Raw genomic sequence first — 27,149 nt, forward strand, 5'->3', positions numbered from 1 at the left:
AAAAAAACCCACAGTGTAAATAAGTGACTTGTGTGCAAAGCAGTTCTAAGCATAGTCTAAATAAGGACAGAATAATTATACCAAAGGGCTGAAAAGGGCTTTCATATCAGCAGGTTCCAATTTTCTGTAAGAAATTTTTCTCTTGAGAGAGTCTATTCCAGTCTGATACAATACAGAGAGTAGAAACACTTGTTTAAAAAGAGGTTTACAGCAACACTTTATTTGTGTAAACTTTTATCTCCTTACAGTAGACACATACACAGTACAAGCCAAAAGTAGTATAACAATTTTACAGCAAAGCTTACTGGTAAAATGCAAAACTAATTTGTATCAAATTTAAAAAAAACCTGTGCACTTTCTCAAACTTAACTTTGTTCAGCACATCGTTTTGATTTATATATAATAAGGCATTAATTCTATAAGAATCATTTACTATATTCCAAAATTGCATGACCTAGGTGTAACACTCTATAGCCTGATACCATTTTTGTTCTTTTCAATATTTACAAATTTAATCTATCTCCATTGACATGTAGCATACAAGCACTAAGAACAAATACAAGCTTTGCCAATACTAGTTTCACATTGAAAAAGTTACACAAAAAGCTCAATGTTGCATTGCAATAGCTTGGTTCTGCTGCAGCCATGACTGTAATTTAGGAAAAAATTCCCCTTTTGGCATGTTTCCTCACTTTCAGCAATATTTTGGTTTTTCAAACCGCAGAACTGAATCTGCTCTGAACTCTACAGGAACTGGAAGTGGACCCGATTTCTACCAGCTACCTATTTTTTTTCCCCTCCTCTCCCTCTCCAGAACACAATTCTTAAATTTTTTTTGCAAGTTGCATCTTCTATACATGGCATAATCCAATTCGTTCTAGCTACTATGTACAGAAATGGCTCAGGCAATTAAGTTAGTCCACCTTGTCATTAGTCAACAGGAAGTATAATTACTGTAGCTGTAAAGGAGGTATCTAGTGTTCCAGACTAAGTGAGTTTAATTATGATGGGAGTTTCCTCAATTCTATTTACATGACAACTTCAGGCTCAATGTTAAATAGCAAGTCATCATTTCCTCTTCGAACTTCAAGTAGTAGAGGTGACTCATTCATCACAGCCTCTTGCAGGTCACTGGAAGTCATCAAAGGACGCCCATTGACTTTAACAATGATATCTCCATCTTGGATCCCTCCTCTGCATAGGCAGAAAGAAGAAAAAAGCAGTAAGAATGCATTCTACCCAGAAAAATAGTACCAAGGCTATTCACCACCTCTTTGGCTGATGTCATACTCTTGGCTTGCTTTAGTTTCCATAGGAGGGGAATTTCACACTTCTGATAGAGGCAGACTAATGAGTAATGCTCACTAAATGCAAAATCAGACTTGGAATATTTCACTGAAGACTTTCTTCTAAAACAGCAAACAGATAGTAAAAGTAGTCTATTTTCTCTTTGTTTTGCAGAAATAGAAAGGACTTTTAGGCATGACTGACTGACTCCATCCATTTGAAAGACTATGGCTCTGTCTCTACAGTACATTATTTCACACAGCAGAAATTAAAGCTATTTGCAAAATTTAAAGACAAATGAAGTGTATCAACTGAATTATAAGTAAATTATTTCTTTCCTGCCACTCAAGTGTTAGCCAAAATGGCTGCTCTTCTTACCTTTGCATCTTCTTAATAATTCCTAAAATGATTTGTAAAAATGTACTATTTATTTTCCAACTTTTCTGTATAATGGTCTCTTCCTCAAGGATAAAAAATTGTCTCAGACAATAACTCAGGCAATGCCTAACATGAATGCAATTCTATTTGCTTTTTAAACTCAGTTTCTATTTATTAATATCTACTCTACCTTTCAAAGGCAAAATTGGCTCGTATTTAGGATCTTATTTAAATTTGCACACTGTTAGCGCTTTACAGTGTCACTTGAGAATTTTTGAAATTGAAATATTTCACCTTTGTAAATCTGAGTAAAATCTTAGCACAAGTACTTTAATGATTTTTTTTTTAACCAAAAGGCACAAATTTTATTTTTTTAAATACAAATCAAGACTGGTATGAATAAGTGCTTGAATACAAACAGAAATATCTATTTGGAAATATGGTTAAGAAAATAATGTGCTCTGCATACCTATGAGAAGGTGAATTTGGAACAACTTCATGTACATAAATTCCACTTCTGACATCAGGGAAATCAGGATTATTGTGTTTCAATTCTTCCACCAAGCTAAAAGAAGATCAAAATTACATAACATTTAATTCCACTAGTGTTATAAAAGCATTAACATTCAAAGTATTTCCTTATTCTTTTTCTTGCCCCCAAATAAATGACATAACAGGTAATTGTTTGCCTCTCATTCTTGTGCTGACAACATAGGGAACTTGGACTTAAATAAAACAAGTAACAGACCAATCCAAACCAATATATTTCAAGAGTCAAGAACACTTACCTGTGCAAAACATGCTATATTTAATGGTCACCTAAATCTACTGCAAGAGCTTGACTTTTGTTATTTGCAGCAATAGCACAGAGAGCCCCTCCCACACACACGCTGTCCTAGGGGCTGCACAGGGACAAAAGACATTCTTGCTCCAAAGAATTAACACTGGTGACAAGGCAGAAATTTGCTAATGGTTTTGCTTCTTTTATTTTGCATGTCTTTAGTTAGGACAACACTGCTTTTGACAACTTCCGTCATCAACTAGGTGACCAGAATTATGAATTTTCCATGGAAAGTAGTGCTTCAGCTTCTTTAAGTTTTCTCACAAAGAAAATTGGTTGTGCTTGTCTTTATAAATAAGACAGGAACCAGCAGCAAAATAGAGACTCTAAAAACATACTCACATTTCTGAGGAGATGACTTCATGTCAGGCCTGGATACAGTGCGAGTTAAAAACCCACTTATAGTAAGAAAGAGTTTTAAACTAACGATGGATAACTTTGTTGTCTGTCATGAGAATCTGGGTCCCTCAGATGGAAAGGATGCCAGAATAGCTGCACACAGCTTCATTTTATTTTTTATTGAGGAAGCTAATATAATTAAATGTCTAAAGCAAACACAATAGTATTTTCTTGAAAACTGGCCTGCAGACATCTTACACTGCTCTATTAGACACCACAAAAGCAGTAAAACCTCATGCCATGTTCACATCACAATATTTAGAGATGCATCCTGAATTTCTCTCAATTGGTGGTGGTCTGGTGATGTTAATGCCATTACACTGATTCATTCCAGCTGAGGATCTGACCCTTCTGGGAGGACTGCAAGAGTGTAACTCAATAAATAAAGATGGCTTTGACTACTACCCCAGCTGGAAATTGTCTTGTTTAATTTTGTAGTCTACTGCCACATTGGAAATGTGCCTACTGGTGGGAAAGGACACAAGCGTAAGAACCCTCATTTGTTATCCCAGAATACGTCCGGGTAACAAGACACAAAGCAGTATGAGAGAGAAAAGGCAGTAAAGAGCTGGAGGAGGGCGTCCATATTCTGGTTTTGTTAACCAGAGGACACAAAGCTTTACTTCTGTGCTTTAGCAACCACTTTGTTTCAAATTAATGGTTAGACACCAAATCCTACATATGGCCTCCACTGACACTGATAAAACTACTGCCAAACCCTCAGGCATCTAATCTGTTATAGGCACTCACACAGTCACCTAAATGCAGCAGCTTGTTTAAATCACACCTAAAACCTGGTGCAACTCCAGACATCCCAGTCAAAAACAAAACAACAAACAAAAAAATGTATCCAGGCTCTTCCTAACTTCCCACAGTTATCAACAGGGCACACACCATTATCAATATTTACAGAATGACTGACTGATTTTCCAAGTCTCAGAACATACATTACACCAATACCATTAAAATGTTCACAAGCTTCATAGAAGCTAACACACACATCTGCATTCTAGAAAGGTTTATAACCAAAGCTGAATAATGAAGTTCTGAACCCCCTATTGAACATTTTTTGCAATTAACTCTAGGAACAATTATACAGATTACTTTTCCAAGATACTTACGCAGGTGTTATTGTCAGCATTCTGATGCCAATGAAACGCTTCTTCCCATCTGAAAATAATACAGAAGGTATTTAAGAAATTTAGGCAAAAACTAACAAAAATAGTTTCTTTGATGACCTAAAATACCTGCCAATTCAAACAGGATGTAACAGCTTTTAAGAAAACTAAACACAAATCATACGTATCAACAATGATGTCATTTTTTCTTTTGCCTAACCTTGGTGTATGGAATGAGAATCCCTTACCTCACCAGTGAGAGAGAAGTTCATTTCCACTTTATAAAAGATTTCCTTCAGGAAATTCTGGAAAATTTCTGTGATTCAGTATCACATGACTTTAATAAATGGAAAATTTTATAACCTAATACCATCTCATCTGAAACTGGTTGAGATAATTTAATCATATGGTGTTCTCATTAAAATGTAGGAATGAGATTTAAAGAAATTAAAATTTCCACCTTTCAGAGAAAAGACATCCTCATAGAGATAAAACTGAAAGGCTCACACCAAGTTCTAGTGCAAACAGCTCATTATTTCTACCCGAAAGGAATGAAAAATGAATTAAAGACCTTAACCAGGACTCTATAAAATTTTAAATGGTGGAAATTCACTTCTTCAAGAACAGTGACACATTTCTGCAACTGGCTTTTAGTAGACAAGATATTGCACAGCTGTTTTATGAACAAATGCACTTTGATGACTTGCTGGAGTGAGTGCCTCAGTAGTTAGTTACATCCGGTATTAAACAATATTTCCCCTTGTTCCAGCATAACTACTTCACAATTTCTTTGAGATTCTCCATATTCTCATATAAGGAGACAGATTGAAAAGGAGATGTCTCCTCTAACTCTTATTCTTTCCAAGAAAAATAATCCCAAACTAAGGATCTAGTCCTGAGTGTTATGCATGTCCAATATTCCCATTAATGTCAGTGAAAATGTCGAGTACTAAAACATGGGATTTACTACACCCTGGACAACCTTGTATCTTCAATTGTCATGCATGCTTTTCCCTGAAACCTTCTGGCTCTCCTGTATTTTAAAGTGAAATCAATCTGATCAAAATCAGCTACAGTAAGGGCTCCATGAAGAAGTCTTATTACTTTAAACTGAAGTCTCAAAACCTTTGGGTGTGGGCCTGAACTAGTGAACTCACGTTTCTTTGTATGTCTGTGTCCATGTAGCACACACAAATCCTTAAAAGGTAAGTTTTCACTTTAAAAAAAGGCAAACATTCTAACTCTCCCAGCTAAAAATAAATTTTTCCCCACTGTGGACAGTTAAATGATAAAGTTGTCTGCAAGTCAAACTGCAGAGACATATAAATGACAGACTCTCTGGTGACAGTTTATTATCCCTGTTAAACGGTTTGCTGCTGGTCATGGCCTGTGTGATGCGGAAAGATGTAGGATGATAATGCATACTCTGGGGGCTGAGTTAGGAAGGGCTACTTGAAAGAAAATGCAGATGAAGAGAGGGACAAAAATTGATCTGGAAGAAACAAAACAACAAGGGGGAGATTGGGCAAGAATGGAAAACCACAAGCAGAAATACTGCTGATCTAAAGGGGAATTTTCCCCTTGTGGCTGATGACACGTGTAAAAACAAGGCTTTGGAGGAAAAAAAAAATCTAGTAACTATAGAGTTATTTGCTACTAAAGGTCTCGTGTCATCTATGGGCAACTTCGCATATGATTTTACCCCTATCCATGCATCAAAATTTAAGACTGCCTTCAACCGTCTCTCCACAATGAGTTTGATATACTTAGAATAGTGGTTCATACTATAACAATAAAAAGATTATTTCATAAACTAATAGCTATGAAGTTAATGGGAGTCTAGCAGTCAGTATGTTGTGTTATTTTAGTTGCAGAAGTCATCCGTAGAGTCTAGATTCCTCCCCACCACCACCCTCCCAACCATTTCCTACCTCAGAATACAGGTAGGAGAACTTCAGACTTTCTTTTGCAAAAATTCATTCCATTAAGTCTAACCCAAGTCAAATGTCTTACACAAAAATAAAGCTTCCATCAACATTGAGTAGAGGAAATATAATTGTCCACTTTATAAGAAGTATCAGCAGAGACTGAATGGGCACAGACAACATTTCATCACCCCAAGGGATGGACATTTTGAGGTCAGGGTTGAGTCACATTGGCAGAGCAGTATGTGGCACCTGGAACTACCGCTGTCGTATTACATCTGCTCTGTGAATAAAAAGTCTCAAGACCTGTCATCTTGGCAGTTTGCGCAATCATGAGGCATAAGAAAAAATAATTAAGAGAACCGGAATAAAGTGATGTCCTAAATCTAAGAGGCATGTCACGAGGGTGAAGTCCCAGTAGTAGTTAAAAGAAGGCTAATATGTTGGAACAATCAAGTTCAAAAGACGCGAAACCATTGCAGCTTGAAGCTGGAACACAGCATGGTAGAGGGAGATGTACAGAACATACTTAGCTTTTGTAAACACCAGGCTGGATGTAAGTGCTTTGTGCCATGCTTGTGGTACAAAGTTGAGCAAACTAGCCTCATCCATTAGTCTAAACTTGAACCTGTTTTGTGTTAATAGAAAGTCACAAGCAACTGACCCCAAGTATCTAGAAACAGTTGACAATTTAAGGAGCTTTCTGTTCTGAAAGACATTTTTTTAAATCAACAGTAAGGACAGCATTTACTTTTTTTTTTTTTTTTTTTTAATTTGATGCTTATAACAATAGACACATACAAACCAGACGGATACAAGGGCTGACGACAGAAGTGTTTGAGTGCTATAAACTGTGGCAAAAAGAACTGAGAGATTCAAATTAAGGGGCCAGTTACTCAAACTCTTATAGACATGAGTATCTTTGGCACATGAGTATCCCCATTGCAGTTGATTTCAGTGGGGCCAGGATATCACCATGATCTCCAAGTGAAGGAACGAATCCTGCACTTTTTATTCAAGCGGCAGGCAAAACTCCTACTTCTCTGCTCACTCCTTTTGCACTTAGATCGTCTTGCAGATTGCACGTGCAGTCCTGAAAGTATGTAAGAAAGATATTCTGCTGCCAAACAGAAACCATGAAAACAACTCCAGTCTAGAACGTTGAATTACATACGTGCAGGGTACCTTCTATATAAACTGTATAGCAGAATTTGATCAGGAATCTACATGTATACTCAGAAAGCCTCCTAAGCAGCCTTCATGGCTACTGGTAATAATTATTGGTAAGAATGACACAAATACATAGGCAAGCATATAGTTTCACAACTGATAAGATGTTCCAAGGATGTAACTGCAGATACATACAAATGATTTGTTGAATGCAGCCAGTACAGAATTCTCCTGCTTCTCCTTGCCCATCTTGAAACAGGGTTTATTCACTTTTCTACTGATATTATATGAGAGGGCAGGCTGACCTCCTAGGCTGGACTTTCTCCCTAACATGCTGTCACACTACTAATTTGCCGTCTTTAATCCTAGAGTATCCATGTTTGAAATCTCTGTGGTTTTACTGCTCTGCCGAAGACTTAACTAGTAGTACATGGCAGAGCTAAGATTGGAACTGAGAAATTCCTAGAGGTACTAGCAAAAGACACTGAGGTAAAGTCAGTTGATGCCTAAATATACAGACCGACTTCCAGAAGTAAGGAGAAAACATGCAGATGGTTAAAATCTAGATATGGATGCAGACACTTAACTTCATGCACCAGTTTAATAATTTCTAACTATAAAATAAGGTTGACATTTTTACTGATAAATCCAGAATTAGCAAAGGTTTTCAGACCTTTCAGTGGATAAATATCTCTATGCAGATTGTGATAAATTGTTGGTCAAAAATACTTTGGGTGTTATATGAGTATTACTCACGTATTAGGTAATACACAATATTTGGGTAATAATAATTAATCCAAATAATTCATTCAAATGCCATTCTCACCCTACTTTTTTTTTTGATCCTGTACAAAAGTTGATTATACATTTGCAGTTATATACAATGGATGGGACTTCACAAATGTATGCCTTCTATATAAAACTGGTAGATGGGTAGATAAAACTAGTAGTTATCTGATCAGCTCAGACTTAAAAGACTAAGGTCAAGCTTATTGAACAGTATCCTGAATATCTCCTCTGTGCCAGAGTGAATCTGGAAAGGGCTGTTTCCTAAAGGAATTTTATCATCTTTAGGCAATATGATATTTAGAGCAAAATGGAAATACCCTTAAACTTATTTCATATGACCTAATTGTACCATAAGGGTGGATCCCACTGAAACTACTGAAACGTAATTGGAGCAAACGAAAACATGACAAAAACATCCCAAAAATTCTGCTTACAGTTATGACAGGGAATAACGCCTATACAATGGACCTGAAAACTATTACTAAAGGCCAAAAAAATGCAAACTAAATCTAAAATACAGCAAAAATATCTACTAGAAGTTCCTTTCCCTATGCATCAAGGACTTTAAATGACTGCTCTGCCTTCAGAGAAAGTACTAGAGGTACTTCAGACAGGCTAAAAAAAAAGAATTTTTTTTAATTAAAAAAAATTAACTGCCTCTGCCCAGGGTGTGCCAAGTTATGAAAATCAGACTGATGCTAAGAGCCAAATATGTCATAATCAAAAGAAAAGGAATGAGGATGAAAATTGGAGGATGAAGGTGGCTAGGTCAGAAGGTTCACAAACATCATAAAATAAACCTGAATCTTTCGCTATTATTTTTTCTAAGGTCCACAGGCAAAGTTCTCTCTAGGCCCTCAAACTGGGCCTAGAGGGTTCCTCGCTCTCTGGAGGCAAAGGTGTCTGAGAGAGCAAGGTGGCTGGCTTCATATCCAGTCTTCGCTGACTTCCCAGCCCCAGTCATTAGGAACCTGCTGGCAGGTGGTGAACTTTCAGTACAAGATTTGCGTTCACCCTCTAGAGCCATTCCTGCTGTGTAAGCCATCACTCCTCAGTGTTTTTAAGATGAACAGTTTGGTTCTGAATGGCCACATCGCCAAGGATACAGGCCTGCCTTTCACAGAAGCCAATGGGGATAGTTAGTAAAGCTGGGCAAATAATTGACTTGTTGAAGCAAAATTATGTCGGCTACCTTGAAATGCACTTTTCAGCACAAAGTTAACTGAACCTGTTTCATCAACTTTGGTAGTGAAAACAATCTGACTTGAGGAATGTAGCAGAAGATAGATGAGGGGACCATGTCAGAACTGAGATGTCTCAAATGCAAAGGCAGAAGCATAACTGAAACCTCAGACTAAGGGAAGTTTCTGAAATAACACCATCCAAGAGGAATAGTGTAGGGAAACAATTCTGACATCAGCAACTGGATGAACTGAAGCGGAGACAGGAGTAATATCAAAAAGATTCAAGAAGGGCAGCAGCCAGCTGGCATGATACGAGATGAGTAGAGTGTGGACAGATAAACTGGCAAGCAGAAGAGATAAGAAGGTTTGGCATGGATGAAGCATTACTAGATCAGCTTTGGCTGCACAGCACGTCGTATGCCATCTAGTCAGAGTCTCAGCATTATGCATATGAGACAGACACACAACAGGAAAGTCCAGAGTACTACAATATTCAGTTGTTGATATATTTAGATTTATAAGCTCTTTAGGGCATGCAGGGCCCTTTCTTCCCCCCCCACCATGTGTTTGTTTAGGAATTAGCACACTGCTTTTCTTCCACAGAGGTCTGAGAACCTATCACAAGATCCAATTATGTAACACAGCTGTAGATGACCCTGGCAAAAAAAACAAAAAACACACACATCCACAGATAGTGTGCACAGGCACTGCATCCTCAGACAGATCAGGTCGTTCTGAGAGTCTACATCTTATTCTCTACAGTACACCTTTTTGCTTGCACAACACGTGAAAGAGAAGAATAAGACCCCTTGATCAAATCACCATTTGTTCTCAAAATTATTAGAGACTGTGATGCCTTATCTGCATCCTCACCATCCTTGGAGGTCCCTCTTCCCAGATTTATACAGATACTATCTATTCTTTGGGGGAGGGTTGAGTAATAAAACCTCACCACCACTTCTACAAGCTGTCTTCTATGCCGAAGTCCATACATAACAATAAGGTGTCCTATACTGTAAAAGAATGCTGCATCTTTCAGTACCAGGACCCCAGACGTGTGTCTTTTGGCTTTTCCCTGAGAGATCAGGTTAATAATTGGGAGATGACAGCATCAGTATTTCCTGCAGACCTTACCTTTACTTTGTTTGTCATGCGACTCTGTGAGGAACTGAGTGATGCGGTCTGAAGGAATAGCAAAGGAAATTCCAGCCGTAACCTTTAAGGTGTTAATTCCAATCACTTCACCATCCTGTGAAGAGACAGCAACCAATAAATTTGCTCCTAATGCACAGGGTTCAACTCACTACCTAGCATTTTATTTTAAAAGCTGGTGTAGGTAATTTTAAAAAGTTTTGTAATCATTCAAGAAATAAACATTATTTCTAGGAGAGAGTCTGGGCTATGATTCACATTGCCTCTCATTTAACGGTGATGGCCAAAGAGATTACAGTACAGCTTGTTTATCCAAGGTTCATCCAACTACTCAGCAAAAGGTTCCCTCCACTGAGCAGGTGATCAGCTCCACTACAGCAACAGTTCACTGAACTGTGAAGTCAGTGCTGCTTTAAAGCAATCTATTTTAAAATAATCTGTTGCGTGGATTAACAAGATCCCATCTTTGCCCTGCATCCCAGGTTTCAGAAACAACATAGCTACTCCCACCAGATCCCCTTCTCCTACCTGCTGTGCAAAATTTCCTCTGCTCTCCACAGAAATATTCTTCAAAGATGTATGAACTGAAACCTGATTTACGTGATTTGTATTACAGAATCACAGAATCACAGAATTTTCAGTGTATCTGCCCACGATTAGCCTGAATGACTGGAAGCTATTATAATCGATAAGCCTTTACAATTTAGCCATGAGAGCACTCCCTGCTACCCCCGTGCATCATCTGGGTAGTAATTTACACAGATTATTCTTCCATTTTCACAATAAGCACAAGTATTCTCCCACTTATTTCAAACTAGATCTAAAAATAAAGAAAAACAAAACAAAAAAAACTAAAAAGCAAGCCACCTGGACTTACCAGATTAACTAGAGGTCCTCCAGAATTGCCATACTGTAAAAGTGACATAAGGAAACAATAAATTAGTGTGCCATTGCAAGAATTGAAAATTGCATTTCAAGCAATATTTTGTTGGTAAGCAAATGAAAGAGAAGCAAGGCATTTCTTAGGCCTGTTCTACCTGTTCACACCTCTTATGATCAGATTTTTTTCTTCTTAGAAACAGGTTGTAAGTTAGGAGCACCAACTTACCACTCAAAAGAATTAGGCCATAATTTAGAGGAGAATCACTAAGAAGTTACAACAAGTATTTTTATTCTTCTGAATACTGTTAGAACAAAGTTTTGAAACAATTAGTTGCTGCTTAAAATAATATTTCAGTGAAGTCCTCTCAGTTTATTATGATTTTTAAGAGGTGTTATTCATCACTTTGGTTTGCAATACTGTCAGTCTTTCTTATTCTCTTCCAGAGGAGAACAAAGCACTTTGCAATTTTACTCATGGCATATTGCTGTGAGGTAGATGCTATGCAAGGACTGCTCTGGTAACCACAGAGATGCAACCACTTCTGGGGAGAGCATATAGCAGCTCTTAGCAGTTTTAAATTGCCTAATACCTAATGGCCTTCAAAGGAAAAATCCAAACAGGACTACAGGAAGTGGGAGTTGGAGAAGTTTCTTGTCCATCTTCATGTTGGCTCACCAAGTTTGTTTTCGAGTGAGGCCAGGATTTTTAAGTAGGTCTACCAAACAGCCAGAGCAGCAACTCACCACTCAAAATAAACAAAACCTAAGTGAGGCATGACAGCAACATGAGCCATCTAAACTGTTTACACTTAGATAGCACTGTGCAAACCTTATTTATTCTCAGAAGAATAAAACGGACAATAAAGTTTTAAACAGCTTCAAAGTTCACGTTTAAAAAGAGAGATCAGTTTTTTATGTTGTCTCTTTTCAGTGATCAGGGGCTACACATTTGATTTTTATGTCTGACTGACACAAAGGAACCAAGATAGTGTTTTTTTTCAGCTTTCAGATACTCTTACAATGACGATTTTCAGCATATCATCTTTCATTCATTTGTTCTCTGCTTGAAGGATCTGATAATGGAAGAACTTTGGTATATGCAGTATAGCTCCGTTTAGGAACGTATGGCCCTGTTCTCTCCTGCCCCATGTTCCTGCTGTCCCAGCATTTCTCAGAAGGCAGCTGCACGCACATTTCTGCAGCAGTCTTGGCTGAGCCACAGGAATGCTCTGAATAGAGCAGCTCTCAAACTCCTCCCGTTCTCAGGAGAAAACTAGTGCATCAGCTAAGCACACAGCATCCCTATGCCAGGGACTATCTTCATATTCTGTAGTCTCATATGGCAAAGCAACTCAAACATATTGTCATTTTCCTTACCTCATCTACTATCACTATCCCATTTAATCTAGTATTACCTGATTCACTCTGCTATCTTTGTCTAAACTGGTTTGTTAGCTTTTGAGGGCAATGAATGCTTAAGCACATACAAGGAAGTAGTTTGATTCGGAGGAATGTGCACAGGCGTGAAGTCAAGAATCCTATGTTCTAATTCTGGCTCTGCCACCAATTTAGTTTGTGCTCCCAAGTAACCCATTATGCATAAGTTTTTCTATTTGCCCGTGCAACTGAACAAACTAATACTAGTTAAATGTCTTAAGAGCTTCAGCTCCTGAATCATACAGGATTTTTTTTGAGAAAACTCTCTTTAATGTCACACCTTGGTGCAAAAAAGTAACTGTTTTTTTTCCATACAATTTCTCTCAAAAACTCTGTGAAAATAAACATTTGTGAAGTGCTTTGCATGTGTAAAATCCTAAGCATTATGATTTGTTATGCTGAGTTTGGTGTTCAGAGCCATTAAATAAATGCTGGAAATATTTTCCTTTTAATGTATAACAGATTTAAACTGTAAGATTTCAGGCTGTTTTCTACCTCAGATATGCATGCAGTACTCTTTAAAATCACCACAAGTTATATACACATATGAGGACTTCACTTAAGCTCTTTGGATGCCTCCAACTGCTCTGAAGGGATATTATTTTCTCGTATTCATGTGTTTCTAAAAAACACGTAATGCAATAGAGCCTTAAATCTGAAAAGTATCCCAAGCTTTAAGGTATTTTACATCTAGATTCTTATTTGGGGTATGTGATGCACATAAGGAGGGAAAAAAAAAAACAAAAAAACCCACACATCTTTCTAAGTTCTTACCTGGACTTCCTGACAATAAATCCAAGCAGATGCTATCAACTTCACAACTCTATCTGGCTCTAATGGATGGAGGCGAAAAACACTGGCTCTATTCTACAGCTTGCTGGGCCAGACTAGCTGAACAAGCACAGAGAGAAACACTGATTTACTGCTGTTCTGTATAACCATATGTCACTGCACATGAGATCTACAGAATGAGAGAGGTCTGTCATACATGGCATCTTTGCCGACAACCTCAGAGAGGGCCATTTTATTTAACAACCCTTCCACAACACTAATGTCTGAACGCAACTTACAGACACCATATAGTCTTCTTTAAAAAGAAGGGGATGTCGCTGATTTTTTAACAAAGCTCCTTTCAATTAGGGAATTCATCTTTCAGAGCACACACTTCCCTATTGAACAGGTGGGGATTTCAAGGTCCCAGGACCAGCCCCTTGCATACCTAGTACTTACATTGATAATAGCATCTGTCTGAACGTAATCCATATCCGAGTCCCTCAGGCCAAGTTCTTTGCCATCTCGCTGAGCAGTGCTGACAATACCTGTTGTCACAGTGTTCTGTAAGGCAAATGGGCTTCCAATCGCCACCACAAATTCCCCTGGCCTCAGATCAGCAGAATGTCCCAGTAATAATACAGGCAGTTTTTTCTTAAATAAACACAAGAAGAAGCTTTAGTTGAGATCTGAAAATAACCTGACTAAAAAGATCAAAAACTAGCAAGAAATTAGGAAGGCATACTGTCCATTACATTAATGGGAGAGCAACTCACTATCATATGCCCAAAACTTAAGCCAGATCACACTAATGTAGGGCATTACTGCTTTCAACTGTCTTCAGAAACAAAGTACTAGCAGCAGTACCTTGCAATTTCATTCAGAAAAAATGCTAACAAAATTCAGAACCAGATTTACCTATTTTACAGTAGACTGTATCTCCTCCTCCCCATAGAATTAGTGTGCAAACTGGCTATTGACAGTCTGCCATTCCTACTACACTACATACCACGTTACAGTCCACATACATGCTAAGCTAGAAGGACTGCCTGAAGACAGGGACTATTTTGGCTAATGGCATCAGAATCTGGCCACACATTAGCTGGGCCACATTATTTTTTCTTTTTTAGCAGTTCCTAGTGCAGAAGAGACATAGTAATTTTAATTCTAAGATATGAAAGATTTCCAGGCCTACAGATGTAGTTTGTTCTGAACATCATTATCTCCAAATCTGTTTCCAAGGAATCCCTAAATATGTATTCCAGCCATCAGTCTGTACTTAAAAGAAACTGAAATAAGGCTCCCAAATTCATTCATTCCCCTGTTTAGAACACTCACCTTAGGGTGAATCTTTATTGTTGCAATATCAGATTTCTTGTCAATGTCTTTGATGGTTGCTTCATAGGTATCTCCATTTTGTAGCTGCACTTTCAATTGTTGTCTCCCTGATACAGCATTGGTGCTTGACACCACATGGGCATTGGTCACAATTAAACCAGAATCAGACATAATAAACCCAGATCCACTGGAAAGGGGGACATTTCGACCAAAGAGAGGGTGCCTGTACAAAAAATAAATAATTATAACTCATAAGGGGAAAAAAGACTACATTAGAAATTATTCACCACCTTTCATCCCAAGAAATACCAAAGCATTTGAGGACTCCTGTTAGAGCCCTTAAAAAATTAAATATAAAATACTGACAAAGAAAGGATCACTTCCCAAAAACCTGTGGACTGCTTTTAGTCAGCCAGGGAGACCTGAACTGAAGTTTCCAGACAACTGGCAGATCACACAGTCCTTTTCTTTTTCAATTCTATCTTTAAAGTTTTCCTTGCAAAGAGGAAAAGGTAGATGACAAGAAGAGAAAGGAGCTCATCCAACTCCACCACCTGCTTCTGTAATGAAAGAAAATGATGACAGGAAACAGGCAGGGCTGACAAATGGACTGATCCTCTAACGGGAAAGAGCTGCCCAGGGAAGAAGAAGGAACCTTGCAGCTGGACAGAGGAGCAAAGGACATGGTGAGGTCTCAGGGGATCCTGAAGCACAAGGATAGGAAAAAATATGTTTGTGGACTGAAAGGACTAGGAATGTAAGAGAGAAGAAATGAAAAACACTAACAATGGGTAAGATTTGGAGGGAATATCATTTGCTGCACTAAAATAGCTAAAAGACTTTATAAACTGTTTAAGGTACTATGACTTTTCCCTGTGGACAATTGCTGCAGTCACCTTTGATTTGTTAGGAGAACAGAAAGTGCCTTAGCAGTAGAAAATGAGAAAAGGTTCACAAATTCATCTTTCTTTCAAGATGTGATCCTTATTAGGAAATTGTTTGAAAGTTCTGGGCTATTCAGCAGTGAAAAACTGGAGCCAATCCCAGGCAGAAGGCAGTATCACAATTAGTGCCCAGCAGGCCACTGGGCAAACATTTACTTTTAGGGAAGGAACAAGTAATCTTAAGAACATATGCAAAGACCTAAAAGGTCTTCAACTGTAACATTCTCTTAAAAGACCAATCACCATGTGCACAATGCCAGGTCTAAAAGCCTGATTATCTAGCTTAGTCCTACATTAAAAAAAAAAAAAGAAAAGAAAAGGCTATATAAATACTCCAAGAAATTCTTAAGCTCATGCAAAATTAGAGCATCCCTTGTAGAAAGATATCCAGGTAATGGAGTATCTGTAACATTGGCAGTAATTTGTTCTGACAGCAGGTTGTCTTGAGTACTTGATGTTTAAATCTGCCTCCTTAGCTCCAGCTTCAGTATACTTAATATTGTTGTGTCTTGGTCAGCAAATTTAGTAATTTTTTTATATCTATCAAAAGCATTTATATGTTTAGGTGGATTACAGATGGTCAATAAGATACGTCTTATGTTCTCCCTGACAAAAGAAAATCACTTGACATTACCTCTCACTGAAAGTGGAATGAGCAAGAAAGTACTATGTTTTTCCAGTTTACTTTTCTGTACTTGGCAGGGGTTTTTTGTTTGTTTGTTTTTTTAACTCTGGCGTAATAAACACAACCCAACAGACACCACATTGTTGTGAAGACTGCAAAGACCTCCAGAGAAGATTGATCTAGCCTTCGAGGGCAGGCAATATCTGTTGTAAGGTACTGTAAAGATTCTAAGCCCAATAAAACAAACCTACTAAACAGGAAGAGAACACACAAATGGGTGATGGTAATTTTCATACAGTATCTCACTCTTGTAATCTTTAGATCTTGCTTCTGTGGATGAGACTGCTGTAATGTTTCAAAGTATTTTTGAACATCAGTAATTCAAAACAAAAGTTAATGCACTGTTCTATTTGACAGCAAAAGGAGGAAAAGGAAAATCTTTGTAACCCCTTGTTAAACAATGCAATTAAAATATAAAGAGTTAAAAGTGTTACCTGAGAAAAAGTTCGATGTGCACAACTGCAGGTGCAATCTTTTCCACCACATCTGCTATGAAGTTAAATTTGTATCTTGGGCTGCTGGACTGTAGGTGACCTATACTAGCAGAAAGAATTGGATATGTTAATAAGAAAACACCCTTTTAACCAAGTAAGTGAGATAAACGTGCTTTGAATTTCTCATACTGGGATAGTTTCCAACCAGATTTGGGAAAAGCAATTGAAGTCATTAAGATCTGTTCAAAATTATTCAGTGTTTTGCTTGATCACGAGAAAGTTAAACAGCAGAATCACTTAGCTGTAAGTTCTCCAACTTTCTTGGAAGTCTCCAAGCTTTATCTTGAGCATTTTTCTCAGCAAAACTACTAATTATTAGCTAAAATACATAGGATCATAGGACAAATCAGGCTGGAAGGGACCTGAAAGAGTTCAACCAAGTTGGAAGGTTGGAGGGGACTTGAAAGGGTCCAACCAAAGAGGCTGGACTAAAGACCTCCTGAGAGGTCTCCTGAGAGACCTCCTGCTCAAAGCAGGTTCAGCTACCAACTCAGACCAGGTTGCTCAAAAGCTCTGTTCAGTTGAGGCTTGAAAACCTGCAAGAATGGAGACTGCATGCCTGTTCCACTGCTTCATTATCCTCATGGGGAAAAGGGTTTTCTTGTATCCAGTCTGAACCTCTCTTGATAAAACTCATGCTTGTTGTCTCTCATCCTCTCACCAGGCACCTCTGTGAAAAGCCTGGTTCTGTCTTCTCAATGACCTCCCCAAAGGCACTGGCAGGCTACTGTTAGGTCACCCTGAAGCTGTCCTTTGTCCAAGCTGAGCAAACCCAACTTCCTCAGCCTTTCCTCACAGAACATGTGCTCCAGAGCCCTCAACCACCTTGGTGGCCCTCTGCTGAACTCGCTGCAGTTATCAATGTCTTTCTTGTAGTGGGGGTCCCAAACCCAGATGCAGTGTTCTAGACGTGGTCTAACAAGCGCTGAGTAACCGCTGCAGCGCCTTAGGACTGCATTTAGAACCCAAATGAGGATTTTTTTTGAAGTAGACACATTAGAAACCTGCTGTAAATGATAACTTTTGCACCTAAAAAGTTTTGCAAGCTCACAACTAAGCTATCACAATGTAACTATAGATTACTAAATACTAAGCATTCTGGTAGAAGACAGTTCAATACTAACTTAAATAGCACCATACACAACAATTATGAATACTGAAGGGCAGTCCCATGAAATGACTATCTTAAAGGGGAAAAAAGCCCACAGCATCCAGGATTGGAATATTACAACATCCCAAAGTAGTAATACTTCTTGTACTAGAATGTCATGCTTATCTGCAGTCCCTAATATAAGAGGGCATATCACCACATATGTTAAACATATGTTAGGGGACATAACACTACAGCAGTCTTTCATGTTCACAGCCTGATACTTTAAAATTAACTATGGGATCTAAGGAAGGGAGTCAGCAAGTTGTAATCAGATACAGGAGTAACATTTTTGGCTTTGTTCAAATCTGGTGCAACAGCACACTATTTGTCCCAGGAGGTATAATTCTTTTACTGCCATTTAATGAAGAGGGATATGCTCTAACTTCTGAAAGGTTTATATCATTTAGAACTCATACTTTGTGCCATCAGATCAGTGATTTGCTCGAGATTCAACTCATACTGAAGGATGAACTTACCTCCACAGTAGCTCCAGCACTCCCAGTTAACACCTGGTCTTAAGGGCTCTAGATTTCCCTCATTCTAGACAGCATAACACAGTAATGAGTCCAGATAGTTTATCTTTTGAAAATATATAGTTTTCTTTCTTCAGCTGTCCTTTACCTTTGTCTCTCCATGGAAAGTGAGTGAGAGAGAAAAGGATAAGCATCACACAAAAAGGAGAAATACAGAAAAGAAAGGAGGAAGAAATTTGAGAATGAGAGAGTTCTCATGCATTTTGGTATTCTGTGTAGTTCTTAATTCAAAGATCACTCTGGCCAATGCAAATCTAAAGCTGCTTGACTGTCCATTAAACCTTGTAAATTACTTGGAATGAGTACAAAGATTGAAGCACAATGGAGTCTAACCGACTGACAAAAAGGAGATGTCTCACCCATCTATCCTGTTCCTCAAATGAACTCCTAAGATAGTGGAAAACAGAGAACTAGTTCTAACAGTTTACTTAGTCTTTCAAAAGGCTTTCACAATAAAGTCTAAAAGGACCTACAGAGTCAGAAAGTGAGAAATCATACATTATCACAGTAACTAAGAGACTTGAAGCAAAGACAGGAATTTTTGGAACTTAATATGGAATGGATACAACACCAGTACCAAGGGGGAAAAAAAAAGTATTAAAGGAATCAGATCAAGACAATTAGGCAGTTTTCATTAGAGCTCCGAGTGTTCTTCTTCCTGTTACTGGACATGGGATTTAGCTCTGAGAAGAAACCATGCTTACATTTAGCAAGCTAAATTTATATGATATGGTATAAACAGAAGGAACAACTTGGCAGGAATAGATTGAGCCTATTTTATGTACATTCTCACGTACTCTGAAAAACGCTTCTAACCAACTGAATATGCTTTTTTCAGTACTTAGTTTAAAAGAGAGACTGCATACAGGAATTACAGAGGTCGATCAAATGCAAGCTCAATATACTGTTATTTATTTTGTTTACTGAGCCACTGAAGATTTATCTTACCTTCAGATCACAAGCAATTTGCCTGATTATGCAGTATATCCTTTGAAGTCTAGTGACATGAGTTTAAATGTTTGCATACACAGCAGTGTTCACTGATGGGATATAACATCATTATCACATTTATCTTAATAGAAATGACTATGTGTCTACAGAAGACCATAGGCTAGACCCTCAGTTGAGATACACTGGCATAAGGGTGGAAAAAAGCATGGTAGATGTGGGCTTTCAAGTTGGTGTAAAGCAGCATAGCTCTACATAAGTCAGAGCAACTAAATCAGTTTGCATTAGCTGAGAGCTGAACTATTCTATCCATGCCAAATTGTCACAGCACAGCACAAGGCTGAAAAGCAGAGGAGGAAGCCTGCCAAAGAAGTCAGTTTAACACCACTCCTGTCGAGCCACCAGCAAAACATCATGGGTGGCAGTGCCTTTCCAGCTGAGATTTGGGGTAGGTAGAGGAAAAAAATCTGACAGAGACAGCGGATGAATGAAAACATGGAAAGAGTGGAAGAAAATAAATGAGGTAAAGAGAGAAACTGTAAAACCAAAGCAAAGCCTGTGAAAGCATTTATCAGTCTGAGCTGGGGACAGAAGACAAGAACACTCAGACCTGAAGGTGAATCCAAATCTGCCCTATTCACTGGAGGAATGGGAAATTTCAAACAAAGAAAGATCAAGAATAACAGACATGCAAACTTTGCAAGAAAAGGTCTAGTTGAAGATCTACTGGCCTGATCAGAGATGAGCTGTTCTCACTAGTGGCTTGTGGAAACTAAATGCTGGCAAAAGATAACTTACCATTTTGAGATGCCTACACAGAAGCTGGTATCCCTCAAATATTTTTCTGCAAGCTGGGACTGATAAGCACCCTTAAACACATTATCTGACATCCCACACAGGAAAGCTCAGGCTATGGACTGGGAAGAAGTAACTGCAAACTAACATTTGTTCTTGTCCCTCCCTACCCCCATCCGATTTAAGGGAATTTAATAATTGATAAATAACATTGTAGTGCACAATTCTCACACAGCTGATCTTCATCAGCAGTCCTCAATATACTTTAAAAGGAAGGTGTTACAGCCTGAGAAACTGAGGAGGGATGTACTACCTTGTATAAGGTGTATATGGTCATCCTGCAAACAAATGTTAGAACTGGAGTGGTAGAATCAGGGCCTTATGTCAGACCTCCAATCTATCCATGAATTTGTATTAACTGTTAGAGACTAGCTACTGCTATTATTCTTACTACAACATAAAATTAGACATGTGTGATAGTCCTAGGATCTTTTCCTTCACTTTTTTCCCTGCAGATATTCTTGCTGCCTCGCATGGCTTTTGTACAGCTCTCAGACCTCTGCTGGACTGTGAATGTAAAAGCTCCACATGTTTTGATCCATTGACATACTGAGATTTGCTGCATATTTTTTCAGAAGGTCTCTCAATAACATCCATTATGCTGCATATTTTTTCAGAAGGTCTCTCAATAACATCCATTATGTTTGGTGTTTTTACTACATGTTCATAATTATCTCATTAACCAAGGTTAACTTGTCATGGCAAAAAGCCATCACTTAATCCAATTAACTATCTTTAAAATAATCAAGGTATGAAAGGAGCTTCGAGCAAGCTGCACTTGAAGCAAAAGCATATTTATAAGGTACAGGTCTTTAGCTATCTGCATCTTTAATTGAAAGAACTAGATTTTTCCAGTTTGCTCCAAATCCACAAATCAGCCAGGTTTTCAGCAGATCTGAACTCCCATTTTATTATTTAAATGAAGTGATTAGATCATCAGAAGGTCTCAGCAATCAGCACCTCTCACAAAGCATGAAATCCAGACTTGGATGTTAGTGAATAAATTGGAGTTAAAGATGTTCAGTCTATTTTGTAAAGTTTGATCTTACATTTTCAGCTCTACCCACTTCAGCTACATGGGATTTACATGGCTAAAACTAAGTGTCTGTCAGGTGGGAGTCACCTTAATTATCAGCTTAACACTTTCCTGGATTCACTGGTGCATCTACAGACTATGAGTTCATTTAATAGCTTTGTATTTACTTAGTTGCAGAAGGAACAGATGCACTCCAATCTCATTAACACTGTTGTAAATCAGGAGCAACTTCACCAGATTTGTGGAGTTAAGTAGTATGAACAAAACTGAGAAAAATTTCAGCAGAAATAAATTCTCATAGTCCCACTGAAGACAATAAAGTTACACCGGTTTACACTTGCTGAATACTGAAAGTGTCTGAATAGCTGCCAACTTACTCCCTGTAGAATTAAATCAGACCATATTTAATGCTTTCTTAAAGACAATACATCACATTAAAACCCACAATTTTACATTCATTAAGAATTTGTGAGCCTGGAAAACTCATTCTTTTGAGGTCATTCCCCCACCCCCTCTTTTTAAAGCTAGCTTCAGAAAAGATCTGCATGTTCAGCTAAATTATTATGTCTAAGGGAGGACTACAACCTGGCAGATCTGATCACCAGGGATAAACACTGTCCCTACTGTGCTTTCATGGAAAGAAATGAAAGACAAATAAAAGATTATAATGTCTCTGCTTAAAAAACAGAAACATCTGCTGGAAACATAGGTTCATGGGCAGCTTTTCTGATGAATTCAGCATTAAGATCAAGTTGCATAGCTGTGCACTGACCATAAAGCCTTGGTGACTTTAATGCTACATTATGTTTCAGGCAACTTGTTTGTTCAATGGATATCTACTGTGCACAGATGAAAACAATTTGGTGAACCATCACCAAAGTGGCTTTCTTGTGCAGTGCAGAAGTCACAACGGCCAGATGGAGACGGACTGACACATGCCTTCCTGCAAAGACACTCAACTGCTTACTGACTTTAAAAGCTTATTATTCCTCCTTCCCAAGTGACTTGCACAAGGAGATACGATGAGAACATCTCTTTCCTGTTAGCGGTCCTTCACAAAAACAGTGAAGTGCTATACTCAGAATATGGCAAACACTAAACAATATTCATCCTCATCTGCAGGAACTCAAAACAAACACAGACATAAGGAAAACAGTCAGTAAAGGAATGTAACTAGAGTGTGTGTTTTCAGCCAATACCTTGCAATGGATTTCCCTAAATAAAACGTACAGCTGGAGGGAGCCTTAGGTTCTGATGACAATAATACCAGTAGGAGACTTCAATATATTTTACCGGGCCAGTTTCTCAGAAATGTAAGTAATGATGCGCTCCATTGTTTCTCTACACTTTCAAGGTTACACACACGCACATTCCAAATACCCCAGGCAGAACTGTGTGCAATAATTCTGCTTATGCTTTAATTGTATTTTCAGGTGGGTTTTAGAGAACTGAACTTTTAGACTCATGTCTTGCAAAGATTTGACTGACACAATTAAGACTTTACATCATGACTCCTTTCTGACAGTCTCTTCAGTTATACAGTTCAGAGCACAGACATTCTCAGACATAACCCTGCGAAGGATCAGTATCGAAACCAACAGGACTCATTTCCTGGAATGTCTTTCCTCAAAAGTTTTCTAATCAATCTTGTTAGTTACTTTGTTCCATTAACAGAATAATACCTTAATATCTCAAAAAAAATTTTTTCCTTTGCCTCTGCTTCCTAGATTAGAAAATCCAAATCTTCATTTGACATCTGAAATGTTTTCATAGAAACCATTAGCCCAACCAATATTGCAGGGAATTATTAACTGTACTGAGAACATTGTACTGAGGGCTCATAAACAGCTCTCTGCGCAGGGAAGTCTGACATAAATTGGTCATTGCAGGTGACCTCACAAATTCTTTGTGTGTAGATTCGGACACCTTCATAGATTGATAAGTGACATTGTTTAAACTTAAATTTGCTACAATGGGAAATAGGGCTCTGCAGAAGCAGGTCTTTGATTACAGTTTGTCTTCCATAAAGATTTATACCATTACTTACACACTAGCCTGTTATAGTTGTATATAGGTCTTTGTGACAGAAGACAGGTAAAAACTAGGTGTTTCAGAAAAATCGTTAAGGTATCTTGTGCTGAAGGGGAAAAAAACATTATTCGTAGCATATAGTTTAAGCTCATCTAAAAGTCCTGATGACTACTTAGTATCTCAAATAAGTCAAAGGGCCTGCTCAGCTGTATAAGATTAATTGTACGAGCAGTGGTTTTCAGGGCATGGGTCCTACTGGAGAACACCAATGATAGACTAGTTCCTGTATCTCCATGCAGTATATTTCCCCTTAATGCACTGCATCTACACTTTTCAGTTCGGCATGTTGGCGTTCTTCATGCTAATCCAGGCCTTTCGCAAGGAAAGAATATTTCTGAGTTCTGTCATTTCTGCAATTATCACCTCCTTGGTCATTCTGGGCACCTCTCTCCTTCCCTCCCTTCTGGATCTACTACTGCTTTTTCATGTTCTGCATGTTCTGAAAACTAGGCCAAGTCATGCGAGGTAAGGCTACCGCTATCTGGGACTGTTTTAATATATGTACAGTTAAGTAAAACTGGATTCACTTTGTAACTAACTCGGGGCCTCCAAACTCTGAGTCATCTGAGGCCAGATTTCCTTCATGAACAGGGAAAACAGACAAACTCGACAGTAATTTTAAACTGTCGATTTTCTTCTAAACCCTCTCATTACAGCCGTTGCATGTTATTGTTTAAAAACAAAAAAACAAAAAAAAACCTTAATCAAGTTCTATTCCTGGCTCAACTACCGATTCAAGTCTGACCTTGGGCAAGACACTTCGTTTCTTTGAGCTTGAGTTTGTGCAGCTGTAGAATTGAATAAAAAAACTAAAACTTCACAGAAAACCAGATGCTTCATCTAAGCTGAGGTTTACTGGGACAAAAAATAAAGCCAAAATAAAGTGAGCACTAAAATAGTTGCTTGAAAAAAATGTCACCTCTACCTCACTGCTCTAAATTCCTAAGCTGATTATGGTAGACTCAGGAGAATTCCATAAAGAAAATGTCATATGTACCAAACCCCAGGCACTCCATAAGCCCTTAGATATGGGCGAGCTTGCCAGTTTTGTTTAAACGTTCTAATTATTTTGTAGTGGATGACTTCCAACCAAATATTAAAAGAACTAAAGCTAATGGATGCTTAGATGAAAACAGGCAAACAGCAGTTTATCATTACAAAATGATTGAGAGAGTGAACACTGCAGCTCCGTGCTGGCATCTGGAGATATTATTGGCTCTGCAAGATATGCCTGAAGTGACTTTAGGAATATCATTTGACCTCCTCCTTCCTTGTGCCACAGTTTACCTGCTCTGAAAAGTAATGCATATATGCAGACATGCAGATATGAAAGGTCCCCTCCTCACAGGGCAGTTCTTAAAGGCTAACAACAGTAACACTTCCTTTTCCCTCTCACTCCTCCCAGTGATTTTAGCAAATTTGCCATCTATGAACAACAGAGTAATTAAAGGTTCACCTGACATAACAGAAGCACCAATGCATGATTTAAAACCTTGTTAAACATACGACTCTTCTTCCCAGGAGAATTGTTACAAATGCAGTAGAAGCACACTGTAAAAATAACATGCGAGAAAGTATGCTAACAGAAATAAGCAAAATTAACGCTTCCAGAAAGTGAACCATTTTAATAACAACAACAAAAAAAATCACTAAAGTGATTACTAAACTTTAAGTTAAACCATCAAGCTTGAAGATAGCATAGAATGTTACGATATCCTAAGTGAAGCAAAGGCCCTAATACTTATTGCAAACAGGAGATTGCCTGATATCCGAGCATCAGCATTTTAAACTGTAAAAGAGGTTCACTGATATTGTTTTTGCTCTTTAGACTCCGCAAGACTATGGTTTTATGTCCTCTCGTAAGAAGGAAATACGAGAGACAAAAGATGATGTTTGAGATGCTGCCTAGTGCTTTTTTTTGCCCTGTTTCAGCTACACGGCTCTAACACGTGTTTTCTCGCTAGAGATGCCTGCCAGGCTGATCAAATTAACTTCCAAACACAGTCACCAGGGAAGGCCCGGGAGCATGAGCGCTTTCGGGTCGCCCGACCCGTTTGCACCGGACTCGGCGCAACAGATTTGCCTTCCAGCCCGGAGTGACGGGATGCCACTGGAACACCTACCAAGCGAACACCAACGTTAAGTAATGACGCGAACACAATGCTGGCCGGGCCACCCCGCACTCCCACCGGGCAGCCTCCCGCTCCCGCTCAAGGCCGCGCAGCCGAGGCGCTACTTTCCCCCGCACTCGGGCCAGGCCCCGGCCCCAACGGACGATCGCAAAGGCGGGTTTGCCCCACCTGGAAAGGCCCCGAGCCCCCACCGCTCCCTTAGGCCGCATCCGCTGGCGGTGGCGAGTGGGATGAGGAGCGCCAACGCGGCCGAGCCCCGCGGCCCCGCGCCTCCCCGTCGTCCCCCGCAGCAGGCCGAGGCCGCGCCAAGCTCCTACCCGATTCGCAGGCGCCTTTCTGGACCTGGGCGACGGCGGGCAGGCCGTGCTGCAGTGCCTTGCGGCTCACCGCCTTCAGCTGGCACACGTTGTCGTAGGTGCGGCCATCGCTGCCGCACACCTGGGCGCTGAGCCTGCACTGGCAGACGCCCTTGGCGAAGCGCTTGCCCATGGGGTAGCGGCAGTCGAGGCTGTCGCCGCAGGGCGGGTCCTCCTTGCGGCCGCAGGAGTCGCCCTCGCCGGCGGCGCAGATGAGGCAGCAGTTGCAGCGGTCGGGGACGTAGCCGCTGGGGCAGCTGGGGCTGGGGCACTTGGAGACATCGCAGCGGGCCGGGCACTTGGCGCGGGCCGCCGGCAGCTCCGCGGCGCCGCGGCCGCGGCTCAGGCAGAGCAGGAGCAACGGGCTCAACAGCGACACCCGCATCCTGGCGGGCTGCGGAGCGGCGCGGCGGGGAAGGGGCAGCGAGCAGTCAGGCTTTGGGCATGCACAGATGCTAGGTTCCCCCCTCCCCCGAGCAGGGCTTCTGCGCGCTGAGCGGGAGAGAGCGGCAGAGGGAGGGAAAGAAGGGGGCGAAGGTGTAAAGCTGCAGAGTAAAGGCTAGGTCAGTTCATCGGAGAAGCGCGGCAGCTCAGCGGCTCCCCGGCACTAGCTCGCAGGTCGGAGGTGCCGGGCCATGGCCAAGCCGCCGCGCAAGGGGAGCGCCTTCTCCAGGCGGCCGCGGGAAGCAGGGAGGACAGCGGCGAGCCGAGCCGCAGCGTTATATGGGGGACGTGGCCGCCGCCGCCGCCTCCCGCTGCAGCCGCGCCAGCAGCAGCTGCGGGGGCTCCGCGGCGGCGGCCAGGCCCCGCCCCGCCCCGGCCGGGGAGGGAGGGCCGCGAGGCCGGCTCCCCGCGGGCGGGCCCCCTTCAGGCGGGCCGGATGCCGCCCTTGTGCGGGTAAGCGCCGCCCCAAGGCGGGGAAGGCGGAGGGTGAAGCCGGCTGGCGCAGGACGTGAGCGCATGGATTGAGAAAATGAGCGTATAGAAGAGAATAAGTTTTTGAAGAGTGCCGTTGTGTCCTCTGCGAGCTGGGGTAGAAAGCTGGCAGCCATTTTGTCCTCCCTCACACCTTAACGTTGTCACCCTTACGAACGACATTTGTCACGACCTAACTGTTAATCGGTTGGGCCCCTGTTGCGCTATTAAGCACCACGGTATTTGGACTGTGAATCCCTGTTTGCAGGTGGTGAAACTGAGGCACAGAGAGCTCAACATATCCTGCGGGCACTCAGTCATATGCAGTGTTATTAT

General features: G+C 40.2%; 1 protein-coding gene across 1 annotated transcript; it reads right to left on the reverse strand.

The window, feature by feature from the left end:
* Positions 1-208: 208 nt before the first annotated feature.
* Positions 209-26,595, reverse strand: HTRA3 (HtrA serine peptidase 3). The gene is made up of 9 exons (XM_026054836.1): positions 25,860-26,595; positions 16,735-16,834; positions 14,672-14,894; positions 13,793-13,987; positions 11,121-11,153; positions 10,226-10,340; positions 4,027-4,075; positions 2,135-2,230; positions 209-1,194 (listed from the first exon to the last, which is right to left on the reverse strand). Exons 1-9 carry the CDS (start codon positions 26,281-26,283, stop codon positions 1,029-1,031), a joined length of 1,401 nt encoding a protein of 466 aa, XP_025910621.1. The 5' UTR covers positions 26,284-26,595; the 3' UTR covers positions 209-1,028.
* Between the last annotated feature and the right edge of the window lie 554 nt (positions 26,596-27,149).

This window comes from Apteryx rowi, unplaced genomic scaffold (genome assembly GCF_003343035.1).
Source record: "Apteryx rowi isolate R43461 unplaced genomic scaffold, aptRow1 scaffold_97, whole genome shotgun sequence".
Taxonomy (NCBI): Eukaryota; Metazoa; Chordata; class Aves; order Apterygiformes; family Apterygidae; genus Apteryx; species Apteryx rowi.

Coding starts and splice junctions, on each gene's coding strand:
- HTRA3 (XM_026054836.1), bottom strand. CDS start 26,283: ATGCGGGTGTCGCTGTTGAGCCCGTTGCTCCTGCTCTGCCTGAGCCGC. Junction 14,895..16,734: donor CACATCGAACTTTTTCTCAG/GTAACACTTTTA, acceptor TTTTTTGTACAG/GCACCCTCTCTTTGGTCGAA. Junction 13,988..14,671: donor CAATAAAGATTCACCCTAAG/GTGAGTGTTCTA, acceptor TGTTTATTTAAG/AAAAAACTGCCTGTATTATT.